Source organism: Coregonus lavaretus (assembly GCF_964263955.1).
Source record: "Coregonus lavaretus genome assembly, chromosome: 12".
NCBI lineage: Eukaryota > Metazoa > Chordata > Actinopteri > Salmoniformes > Salmonidae > Coregonus > Coregonus lavaretus.
Window position 1 is genome coordinate 41,146,800 of NC_139999.1, and position 13,064 is coordinate 41,159,863.

A 13,064-nucleotide genomic window follows, 5' to 3' on the forward strand; every position below is an offset into this window, starting at 1 on the left:
CTAGTACTATACTCGGAAGCGGTGGATGATGTGCACGCCTCCTGTATCGAACTAGAAGTCCACTCCGAATACCTCTTCTCCGCCGGCGGTGTCTTGGAGCAGCCTCTGGGATATGTTCAATTGCCCTGGGGGGTACGAACAAAGGATCCAATAAGGGAAAGTCGTATTCCTGGTCGTAATGCTGGTGAGTTACCGCCACTCCAAAAGTTGTTTCCGGCTGTATGTAATAACACAAAAAACTTTCTGGGCTAATAATGTAAGAAATAACACACAAAAAAACAAAATACTGGAAAGTTACTTAGGAGCTAGAAGCAGAACTGCCATGTCTGTCGGCGCCATCTTCATCTATATCAGGACCTCAATTATTACCACCACCCATCAAAGAGATTTGGGAAAGAAGAATACTGTAGGGATCGAGCCTTATGATCTCTCCATGAGGCCCACCAAAGCCTCCCATCTCTTTTGTTCTTTAGACCAGCCCACCATGGGCCACCACTAACCTCCCCGTCCACTGCCCTTGAGCATCCCAGCTCAGCTCCTCTGTTCTGTTCTAACTGGCTCAACAACCGAGAACTCTGGAGGACCATTCATTAGACACAGACACATGCTGGGATTTCACACAAGTGTCTGTCCACCACAGTACTCTAGTCCCAGTCTAGAGTTCCTAGTCTAAAAAACAAACAAATATACAGTACCAGTCAAAGGTTTGGACACACCTACTAATTCAAGGGTTTTTCTTTATTTTTACTATTTTCTACATTACAGAATAATAGTGAAGACATAAACTATGAAATAACACATATGGAATCATGTAGTAACCAAAAAAGTGTTAAACAAATCAAAAATATATACAGTGGGGAGAACAAGTATTTGATACACTGCCGATTTTGCAGGTTTTCCTACTTACAAAGCATGTAGAGGTCTGTAATTTTTATCATAGGTACACTTCAACTGTGAGAGACGGAATCTAAAAATCCAGAAAATCACATTGTATGAATTTTAAGTAATTAATTTGCATTTTATTGCATGACATAAGTATTTGATCACCTACCAACCAGTAAGAATTCCGGCTTTCACAGACCTGTTAGTTTTTCTTTAAGAAGCCCTCCTGTTCTCCACTCATTACCTGTATTAACTGCACCTGTTTGAACTTGTTACCTGTATAAAAGACACCTGTCCACACACTCAATCAAACATACTCCAACCTCTCCACAATGGCCAAGACCAGAGAGCTGTGTAAGGACATCAGGGATAAAATTGTAGACCTGCGCAAGGCTGGGATGGGCTACAGGACAATAGGCAAGCAGCTTGGTGAGAAGGCAACAACTGTTGGCGCAATTATTAGAAAATGGAAGAAGTTCAAGATGACGGTCAATCACCCTCGGTCTGGGGCTCCATGCAAGATTTCACCTTGTGGGGCATCAATAATCATGAGGAAGGTGAGGGATCAGCCCAGAACTACACGGCAGGACCTGGTCAATGACCTGAAGAGAGCTGGGACCACAGTCTCAAAGAAAACCATTAGTAACACACTACGCCGTCATGGATTAAAATCCTGCAGCGCATGCAAGGTCCCCCTGCTCAAGCCAGCGCATGTCCAGGCCCGTCTGAAGTTTGCCAATGACCATCTGGATGATCCAGAGGAGGAATGGGAGAAGGTAATATGGTCTGATGAGACAAAAATTGCTTTTTGGTCTAAACTCCACTCGCCGTGTTTGGAGGAAGAAGAAGGATGAGTACAACCCCAAGAACACCATCCCAACCGTGAAGTTGGAAACATCATTCTTTGGGGATGCTTTTCTGCAAAGGGGACAGGACGACTGCACCATATTGAGGGGAGGATGGATGGGGCCATGTATCGCGAGATCTTGGCCAACAACCTCCTTCCCTCAGTAATAGCATTGAAGATGGGTCGTGGCTGGGTCTTCCAGCATGACAACGACCCGAAACACACAGCCAGGGCAACTAAGGAGTGGCTCCGTAAGAAGCATCTCAAGGTCCTGGAGTGGCCTAGCCAGTCTCCAGACCTGTACCCAATAGAAAATCTTTGGAGGGAGCTGAAAGTCCGTATTGCCCAAGCGACAGCCCCGAAACCTGAAGGATCTGGAGAAGGTCTGTATGGAGGAGTGGGCCAAAATCCCTGCTGCAGTGTGTGCAAACCTGGTCAAGACCTACAGGAAATGTATGATCTCTGTAATCGCAAACAAAGGTTTCTGTACCAAATATTAAGTTCTGCTTTTCTGATGTACCAAATACTTATGTCATGCAATAAAATGCAAATTAATTACTTAAAAATCATACAATGTGATTTTCTGGATTTTTAGATTCCGTCTCTCACAGTTGAAGTGTACCTATGATAAAAATTACAGACCTCTACATGCTTTGTAAGTAGGAAAACCTGCAAAATCGGCAGTGTATCAAATACTTGTTCTCCCCACTGTATATATTTGAGATTCTTCAAAGTAGCCACCCTTTGCCTTGATGACAGTTTTGCACACTCTTGGCATTCTCTCAACCAGCTTCATGATGTAGTCACCTGGAATGCGTTTCAATTAACAGGTGTGCCTTGTTAAATGTTAATTTGTGGAATTTCTTTCCTTCTTAATGCGTTTGAGCCAATCAGTTGTGTTGTGGCTGGTATACAGAAGATAGCCCTATTTGGTAAAGGACCAAGTCCATATTATGGCAAGAACAGCTCAATTAAGCAAAGAGAAACGACAGTCCATCATTACTTTAAGACATGAAGATCAGTCAATATGGAACATTTAAAGAATTTTGAAAGTTTCTTCAAGTGCAGTCGCAAAATCCATCAAGTGCTATGATAAAACTGGCTCTCATTAGGACCGCCACAGGAAAGGAAGACCCAGAGTTACCTCTGCTGCAGAGGATAAGTTCATTAGAGTTACCAGCCTCAGAAATTGCAGCCCAAATAAATGATTCACAGAGTTTCACGGACACATCTCAACATCAACTGTTCAGAGGGGACTGTGTGAATCAGGCCTTCATGGTCGAATTGCTGCAAAGAAACCACTACTAAAGAACACCAATAATAAGAAGAGACTTGCTTGGGCCAAGAAACACAAGTAATGGACATTAGACCAGTGGAAATCTGTACTTTGGTCTTATGAGTCCAAATTTGAGATTTTTGGTTCCAACCGCCGTGTCTTTGTGAGACGCAGAGTAGGTGAACGGATGATCTCTGCATGTGTGGTTCCCACCGTGAAGCTATAGGAGGAGGTGTGATGGTGTGGGGGTGCTTTGCTGGTGACACTGTCTGTGATTTATTTAGAATTCAAAGGCACACTTAACCAGCATGGCTACCACAGCATTCTGCAGCTCTACGCCATCCCATCTGGTTTGCGCTTAGTGGGACTATCATTTGTTTTTCAACAGGACAATGACCCAACACACCTCCAGGCTGTGTAAGGGCTATTTGACCAAGAAGGAAGTGATGGAGTGCTGCATCAGATGACCTGGCCTCCACAATCACCCGACCTCAACCCAATTGAGATGGTTTGGGAATACTTGGACCGCAGAGTGAAGGAAAAGCAGCCAACAAGTGCTTAGCATATGTGGGAACTCCTTCAAGACTGTTGGAAATGCATTCCAGGTGAAGCTGGTTGAGAGAATGCCAAGAGTGTGCAAAGCTGTCATCAAAGCAAAGGGTGGCTACTTTGAAGAATCTAAAATCTAAAATATATTTTGATTTGTTTAACACTTTTTGGTTCCTACATGATTCCATTTGTGTTATTTCATAGTTTTGATGTCTTCACTATTATTCTACAATGTAGAAAAACCCTTGAATGAGTAGGTGTGTCCAAACTTTTGACTGGTACTGTATTTATATATTACACACACTGCCTTCAGAAAGTATTCACACCCACTGATTTTTTTCCACATTTTCTGTGAAGTATTCACAACCATTTCTTTTTTTCCACATTTTGTTGTGTACAGCCTGACTTTAAAATTGATAAAATTGAGATTTTTTGGGCTCTCTGGCCTACACGCAATACCCCATAATGTCAAAGTGGAATAATGTTTTTTGAATGTTTTACAAATTTAAAATGTAAAGCTAAAATGTCTTGAGTCAATAATTATTCAACCCCTTTGTTATGGCAAGCCTAAATACATTTGCATGGACTCACTCTGTGTGCAATAATAGTGGTTAACATTATTTTTAAATGATTAACCCATCTCTGTACCCCACACATACAACTGTAAGGTCCCTCAGTCGAGTAGTGAATTTCAAGCACCGATTCAACCACAAAGACAAGGGAGGTTTTCAAATGGTTTGCAAGGGCACCTATTGGTAGATGGGTAAAAAACTAACAGACATTGAATATCCCTATGAGCATGGTGCAGTTATTAATTACACTTTGGATGGTGTATCAATACACCCAGTCACTACAAAGATACAGGCGTCCTTCCTAACTCAGTTGCCGGAGAGGAAGGAAACCGCTCAGGGATTTCACCATGAGGCCAATGGTGATTTTAAAACAGTTACAGAGTTTAATGGATGTGATAAGAGATAACTGATCAAGAACATTGTAGTTACTCCACAATACTAACATAAATGACAGAGTGAAAAGAAGGAAGCCTGTACAGAATGCATGCATCCTGTTTGCAATAAGGCACTAAAGTAATGCTGCAAAAAAATTGGCAAAGAAATGAACTTTTTGACCTTAATACAAAGCGTTATGTTTTGGGCAAATCCAACCCAATACAACACTGATTACCAGTCTTCATATTTTCAAGCATGGTGGTGGCTGCATCATGTTATGTGTATGCTTGTCATCGACAAGAACTAGGGAGTTTTTTTTGGGGGGGATAAAAAGAAATGGAATAGAGCTAAGCACAGGCAACATCCTAGAGGAAAACTTGGTTCAGTCTGCTTTCCAACAGACACTGGGATACAAATTCACCTTTCACCATGACAATGACCTAAAACACAAGGGCAAATATACACTGGAGTTGCTTACCAAGATGACATTGAATGTTCCTGAGTGGCCTAGTTACAGTTTTGACCTAAATCATCATGAAAATATATGGCAAGACTTGAAAATGGCTGTCTAGCAATGATCAACAATGAACTTGACAGAGCTTGAATAGTTTTTTTAAGAATGATGGGCAAATATTGTGCAATCCAGATGTACAAAGCTCTTAGAGACTTACCCAGAAAGACTCACAGCTGTTATCGCTGCCAAAGGTGATTCTAACATCAAGATATATTAGTGTTTTATTCTCCATAAAAAAAAATTTAATGTTACAATTTTTATTTTATTTTGTGTAGATCCTTGATTAAAAAAATGACAATTAAATCTATTCTAATCCCATTTTGTAACACAACAAAATGTGGAAAAAGTCAAGGGGTGTGAATACTTTTCTGAATAACAAATATACCCATATACTCCCCTTCCAGCACTGCCGTTTGAGTCAGAAATTAAACAATTAAAATGTAAGTATATAGTGATGTAAAATGGAAACTGGAGAAAAATAGGCTAGGCATTATCATTGTATGGTAAATTACTACATTAGACACCATCCAGATTGGTATCCACTTTTCTCTTCAATTTTTTACTTTAAGGTCATCTTCAATCTCTTTGTACTTTCTTTGCCTCAGGGTAAAAGTTGCTTCAGAGAACATCATGGGAGGTTTATTAAGTTTTTTATTTTCTTATTTTCTTCTAGAAGGTTTAATTTCTTTTCAAAGTGGGATCATGTTTCAAAGTGGGATTAAAATGGATTTAATTGTCAAAATTGAGTGTCACTAGTCTGTGGTAGTCAGAGGGCCAATATTACACCTTGTGCTGCTGGGGGACAGATGTACTGAGAGGAGCAATACTCTTCCTCCTACACACGAGAGATGGGGGTGAAGGAGCACTGCAGACTGCATTAGCGTGTGTATGTGTGTGTGTGTTGTGTGTGTGCTACTGTACTGCTACCAGCAGGGCTCTCTCTCTCCCATTTATATCAGAGGTGAATACAACAGACAGAACAGAACAAAAGGCTATCTCCTTCCCGCTGTGTGAGAGAATGGTAGAATGGTCGACCACAGAGCTTCTCCCCATGGGAAATGCATGGAAGGACCATTATAGCTACTTTTAGCCTCCTGTCTCCTAACCTCTGACTTTCAGAACGGCACCTTTATGGTTGAAGTTGATTCCTAGTTGACTACCTCAAAAAGAAGCCGTCTTACTGATGGTTTGAGGCCATTTGTTCAACTAGGAGCTAAAAGTAATAAGTCAAGTAAGTCACTGATAGTTTGAACACATCTGAAAGTAAACTGTTCACAGCTTTTAGGACATTTGTGAATTATAATTATTTTCCATTGGAGAGATATAGTTGTTTTCCACTATGCCCTGGATTCCCCTTCTCTTCCACCAGTTAGCTCTGATCTTTGATATTCAAGATGAACAGTTACTATAAGTTGATATGATATCATCACTTGACTGAGATGTGTAGCTCTTTCCTCCGTGCTAACAGTGTGGCTGCGGAATACATTTAGGTGAAATATGGACATCTCAAATTTCAATCTCTAAACTGGGAACACCACATCCTTCCACTGAGTTAGTTTTTTGTAAATACATCTATCTACACATTAATAAATACAGCAATTCTATACTTCTGTCAGATATAAATCCTACTTGATTTTCAATTTCAACTTCATGGACTAGATTGTAACCCTCCCCCATTGTGTCCCTTAGAAATACATTATCACCTCTTCTCCAGACCGAAGCAAAAATCTAATATATTCCAAATAATCGTTCCTGTCCTTACCAGAGCCATTTACCCCCTACTGCTTCCCTCTGACTCCACACTGGGGGGCACAAAGCACAGGCAGATTTAATGGAAGCTATTTTCAAGGACAACGCAGCTCAACGCTGCAGACAGCAGCTACCTAATTCCAGGGAGAGGAAACTGTTAAGTGGGACTGGATGAGAGACTGTAGATTGAATTGTTAGATTTTTTTAAAAGTCATTATATTCATGACATAAAAGTGAACCGGGGATGGGAGGAAATAAATTAGCCATTTTAACCTGACAGAAGACGAAGGTCCCTTTTAGTAAGTATTTTACCTGGCTGTTAGTGTAAAAAAACTAAAACATGATCTATAGTGTACCCAGCAAACCAAAATTGGCTCTGTAAAAGTTCCCAGAACATTCATTAGGTTGCGGCAAATGTTCTCAGAACACAAAAACTGTCCAGTTGTGCTGATGATTATACAATGTTTGTATAAAACATTTGCCTGATGTTGCAAGAACATTCCCAGAACACATTTCGTCTGTTCTTTAAAAGTTCCTAAAACATTTATTTAGGTTGTGGGAACATTGTGGGGATATGACAAGAGATAGGTTCCCAAAACACACAAAGAAAATAAGAAATAAAAAAAAACTGTCCAGTTGTGCTGACATTCAGATAATATTTGTATCAGGGTGCACAAAAAATGAATTTGATGTTGCAAGAATGATGACAGAACAGCCTTTTTGAGTTCTTTAAAACGTTGATTTGCTGGAATATTTTTATTAATGTTAGGAGAACATTTAATAAAACAATAAAAAAAACATTGTGTTATCAAAAACATTATTTGAACGTTTTTGAGATGTTGTCATCCTAATGGTAGAAAAAACCTAACTAGAACTTCATGGTAATCTTAGCTAATATTCTGGGAATGTTCCCGGTTTGCTGGGTATACTCCTACAGTACATCTGTGCTTGGAACTAGAGAAGAAATAAAACGGATGTTGGCACTTCTATCTCTGTTGAAAATAGACTTTGTAAAAAGACGATTCTGTGTTGAGTGAGAATGCCTCAGATTCTGTGTTTAGTGAGAATATCTCAGTCTCTCCATGACAGGGTGTTTAGGAGATCCAATGCTTGTTTACCAGCCAGAGGCAGAAGGCACAGATATCACACACAGAGGAACATGGTAAATGTGTCAGAAAAGCACTGACAAACTACAGCAGGGAGCAGCAGCAGCGTCTCAGCTGTCAGACTTTACCACTCCAAATAACTGACAGTGGAGCCTTCCAGACAGTGGTGCCAGTCAGGACACTTAAGACCAAAGATTTCACTTTTAGGCTTTCAGAACACAAAACACTTTTGGGGGTCTGTCTGAATACTGGGAATAAAATAAAGAAATAAGAAAAGAGATGAGAAAGAACTGACAAGATTCCCACTGACAGAGAGATAATTAAAGATGGTTGGCATGCCACATCACACACAGCTCTCAGATCCACTGCAGCTGTACTTTAATACAGTAATCCCAAAGGTGACACAAATTCAGTCGTCACCTATCTAGTGTTTGTAGTATTGCTGTAGCCAATACAGGCCACTAGTGGATAGGGTTCGGTTTTTCAAGCCTATAGCTGAAAAATACAAGCCTATACTTGAGTATACGCTTAGAAAAAAGGGTTCTTCAAAGGGTTCTTCTATGGGGACCCTTTTAGGTTCTAGATAGCACCTTTTTTCTAAGAGTGTACTCAAATCTGCCTCAGGGCGCAGTCAAGCAGAAACGCAAGCACTCAGTCAGATTAATTTAACAGTCATGTGGTTTTACACCATAAAGGAGCACTTAATACATCATGAAGACAGAGATATACAAATGTTCACACCAGGAAGCCTTCCTTTCCTTTCATCAATAAATCAGACATGTTGGAGACAACAGGAATAATGCATAATTCAACCTGGAGACAGGTGATGCAACACTTTTGTCATCCTTTGTAATATGTTGGTGGAGCTGCATGTGTGTCCTCAGAGAGAGAGAGAGAGAGAGAGAGGGAGAAAGAGAGAGCGAGTGGGAGACACCCACAAAGAATTTGAAAACATAAAGAGAGAGAGCGAGAGAGAGAGCAAGAGAGAGAGCGAGAGAGAGAGAGGGGGGGTGTGTGTGCTAATGAGTGACACAACACAGCATAACAGCCCTGCATCTAAATGAGAGGCGAGCAGAGAGGATGACAAGAAGAGCTCTAATGAGTAATGGCAATGGCATCCTATAAGATGAGGCGAGGTGAGCCAGACACAGGCCCAGGTGATGACAGCCAAGTAATGACAGCCAGGTGACTGGTGTATTAGACCTCTGTGTGTTTGGGCCCTGCACCAACGGAAACACTAACGAACTCTGTGCTAATCACCCAGGACAGCCATGGCTAATGAACCCAGACACTGACGCACTGCTACAGGTGGGAATCTGTGAGTTTGTGTTCATATGTACATTTTGTGTACGCTTTCATACGCTTGTCAGGAAGGGTTCTATGCCCTGGGTCTCTTGACTGACTCTGAATAGACAGATAGAATGAATGCACCCTCCATCCATTCTCACCTCAGGTCGCAGTGAATTATTTCATTTCCCATCATAGATAACGTTACGGAAGGGATTTGATGGAAAGGGAGGTTACATCACTTACAGGCTGAACATATTGGCTACATTTAAACAGTTGAGGACCTGTATTGTTAGGAAATTCAAAAAGGACAACACCTCCTCCACCCAACCGCTGCCCCTTTCTAAAAGACAAAACATTGTTTTTGTATTGTTTATTTTGGGGAGAGAGATATGAGGTATGCTCACCTTGGATTGGAGTGTAAGAGTGGGTTCATTTCCTTCTGGTAGTGATGGCCCTGATTGGCTGGCTGAGAACAACAGAACACAACGGATGAGGAAAAGAGAACGTCATAACCTACTAGCGATGCTATAATCATTCAGATACTAATCTCGGCACCAAGAAGAAAGTCTCACATGAACGCTGTCCGCTAACATTTTAATTTAAAGGCTGTCAGTCACGAGAGACTAAAAACATAAAAACATACCCACCACACACATTTAGTATGTTGTTATCTTTTCTAACTATCTCATACAGTATTATGTGAAATCACAATCTGCGTAATAACAAAAACCTTCAGTGCACCTCCCTCATCTGCCTGATGGGGGCGCTGTGGCTACATATGTTACTACAGAGTGCATAGGTTCTCTGTATTTAACTCATTACTCTATAATGGCACATTTCCACACAAGATTTACCCCAGTGTTTTACCCAAAAGGCTCAGACTTTTCTGTTTCCAACTATGCGGGCCGGCAGGCCATGGCTCCGGCGGACCTGCTCTCACTTGGGGCCAAAGCCAGGCCACTGGTACTTTTCAGCTGGCAATTACAGTGGGGGAAAAAAATATTTAGTCAGCCACCAATTGTGCAAGTTCATCCACTTAAAAAGATGAGAGAGGCCTGTAATTTTCATCATAGGTACACGTCAACTATGACAGACAAAATGAGATTTTTTTTCCCAGAAAAACACATTGTAGGATTTTTAATGAATTTATTTGCAAACTATGGTGGAAAATTGCTGGTATTTTGGCCCATTCCTCCATGCAGATCTCCTCTAGAGCAGTGATGTTTTGGGGCTGTCGCTGGGCAACACGGACTTTCAACTCCCTCCAAAGATTTTCTATGGGGTTGAGATCTGGAGACTGGCTAGGCCACTCCAGGACCTTGAAATGATTCTTACGAAGCCACTCCTTCGTTGCCCGGGCGGTGTGTTTGGGATCATTGTCATGCTGAATTACCCAGCCACGTTTCATCTTCAATGCCCTTGCTGATGGAAGGAGGTTTTCACTCAAAATCTCACGATACATGGCCCCATTCATTCTTTCCTTTGCACGGATCAGTCGTCCTGGTCCCTTTGCAGAAAAACAGCCCCAAAGCATGATATTTCCACCCCCATGCTTCACAGTAGGTATGGTATTCTTTGGATCTGACCATATGACATTCTCCCAATCCTCTTCTGGATCATCCAAATGCACTCTAGCAAACTTCAGACGGGCCTGGACATGTACTGGCGTAAGCAGGGGGACACGTCTGGCACTGCAGGATTTTAGTCCCTGGCGGCGTAGTGTGTTACTGATGGTAGGCTTTGTTACTTTGGTCCCAGCTCTCTGCAGGTCATTCACTAGGTCCCCCCGTGTGGTTCTGGGATTTTTGCTCACCGTTCTTGTGATCATTTTGACCCCACAGGGTGAGATCTTGCGTGGAGCCCCAGATCGAGTGAGATTATCAGTGGTCTTCTATGTCTTCCATTTCCTAATAATTGCTCCCACAGTTGATTTCTTCAAACCAAGCTGCTTACCTATTGCAGATTCAGTCTTCCCAGACTGGTGCAGGTCTACAATTTAGTTTCTGGTGTCCTTTGACAGCTCTTTGGTCTTGGCCATAGTGGAGTTTGGAGTGTGACTGTTTGAGGTTGTGGACAGGTGTCTTTTATACTGATAACAAGTTCAAACAGGTGCCATTAATACAGGTAACAAGTGGAGGACAGAGGAGCCTCTTAAAGAAGAAGTTACAGGTCTGTGAGAGCCAGAAATCTTGCTTGTTTGTAGGTGACCAAATACTTATTTTCCACCAAAATTTGCAAATAAATTCATTAAAAATCCTACCATGTGATTTTCTGGATTTTTTTCCCTCAATTTGTCTGTCATAGTTGACGTGTACCTATGATGAAAATTACAGGCCTCTCTCATCTTTTTAAGTGGGAGAACTTGCACAATTGGTGGCTGACTAAATACTCCCCCCCCCCACTGTACATAACATTGGCTAATTGTGAACTTCAACACCTTCTCACAAAGCAACTATTTTGATTATGCAGAGGTTGTTGATTCTGCTCGTCACAAGTCCTCACGGTCAGCCTAGCTATGGAAACACAATTTCTCTAGTATAACATAAGGGTGTATACACTAGTGTAACACTGATGTTACAGTCGAAAAGCAGCAATTTGACTACAGCACATCAGGTGTTCTAGCAGAATTGGGGTGAGCTGTTGTAACTTCTCAAGGGTTATGTTATTGTTCTGTGTTGGACTGTGATGTTATGCCTTTCATAGACTCCTGGTATGTCTGCACCCTAACACTAGGCCATTGTGTTCCGGAACGGTTGATGTATTGAAATAACTGTTGTGTAAACAATTTGATTAAGGGACATGTAACCATTTATTCTTTGAGTTCTTCCCTGTGGAATCAGAGGTGGATCTCACCTGCAGCTTCTTGATTAAAATATTCACTATTATACAATAAAATTAGTCTCTGCCTAATCTTTGGATCGAGTTTTCCACAACAAAGGTGAGCAGCCTGGGAAAGAGAGACAGCTTGTTTGAATAAGCTCAATTTGCACCTCGTATTATCACTCAGGAGAGCTGCCTGCAAATAAGGGCTTAAGGACAAAGGAAGGCATAATAGGTATCTGGGCCCACTTCCTTGCTTTCTGCAAATTACAGTGTGTGAGTATGAAATGAGCAACACCATCCCCCTACGTCAATGGCAAACGGCCTGAGTAAGACATCTTCATTTATCCACCATCTTTGGAGTACATGACTCACCATAGGTATGTGTGTCCAGGTGGATGTGTCATCACTGCTGGTGCTGATGCTGACGTTACATTGGTGGATCTGAGAGGCACTGAGACCTGTGGCTCCTCCCCCCTCCTCTTCTTCCTCCTGCTCCCGCCGTAGACTGGCCAGCATACGTAGCTCCTCCTCCTCATCTTCCTGCATACGCAGGCTGTCCAACAGACGCAAATCACAGCTACTGGACCCAACAGGCTCATGCCTTCTCTCCCTCCTCTCCTCACCCTCCTTTAAATCAACAACAACAAACAAAACCAATATTGATTACACACTTCATTCCAGACATTACAGTAAAGGAATTTGACAGCTTTTTTAATGGGCTTTGTGGTTTGACCATGGTGTGTATCAAGCACATGCCCCAAATTCCTAGAATCCCAACCATCCTTTTTCATCACATCCACAAATAACAAGTTTTGTTTGATCCGTCCAATAAGAAGAAACAGGTCAATGACCTGAGCCCAACCAACCCCTGTGTAAGTGTAACCAAGAGAAGTAATCAGTGTGTTTAAAACAGCAGGTCTCAGTGGACCCATGCAGGGCCCAGCCCAGGCTTGGATATCACCCACTGGCCTGTGACTTGGCTGGCTGGACTGGTGTGTGTGTGTGTACAGTAACTTGTCCAGCTATCGATTCAGTTGGAGGCTTGGAGCACTGTGGTAACTGGCTTTGTCCGAAAGGAAGG

General features: G+C 41.9%; 1 protein-coding gene across 1 annotated transcript in view; it reads right to left on the reverse strand.

The window, feature by feature from the left end:
- cfap20dc (CFAP20 domain containing) overlaps positions 1–13,064 on the reverse strand; it is a gene marked incomplete at both ends in the record, with an annotated part of 66,341 nt that overhangs the window by 8,335 nt on the left and 44,942 nt on the right. The window contains 2 exons of the mRNA XM_084172809.1: positions 9,565–9,626; positions 12,356–12,610. Of these exons, the coding sequence (XP_084028935.1) occupies positions 9,565–9,626; positions 12,356–12,610 (317 nt within the window). The remainder of the gene's footprint in view (positions 1–9,564; positions 9,627–12,355; positions 12,611–13,064) is intronic.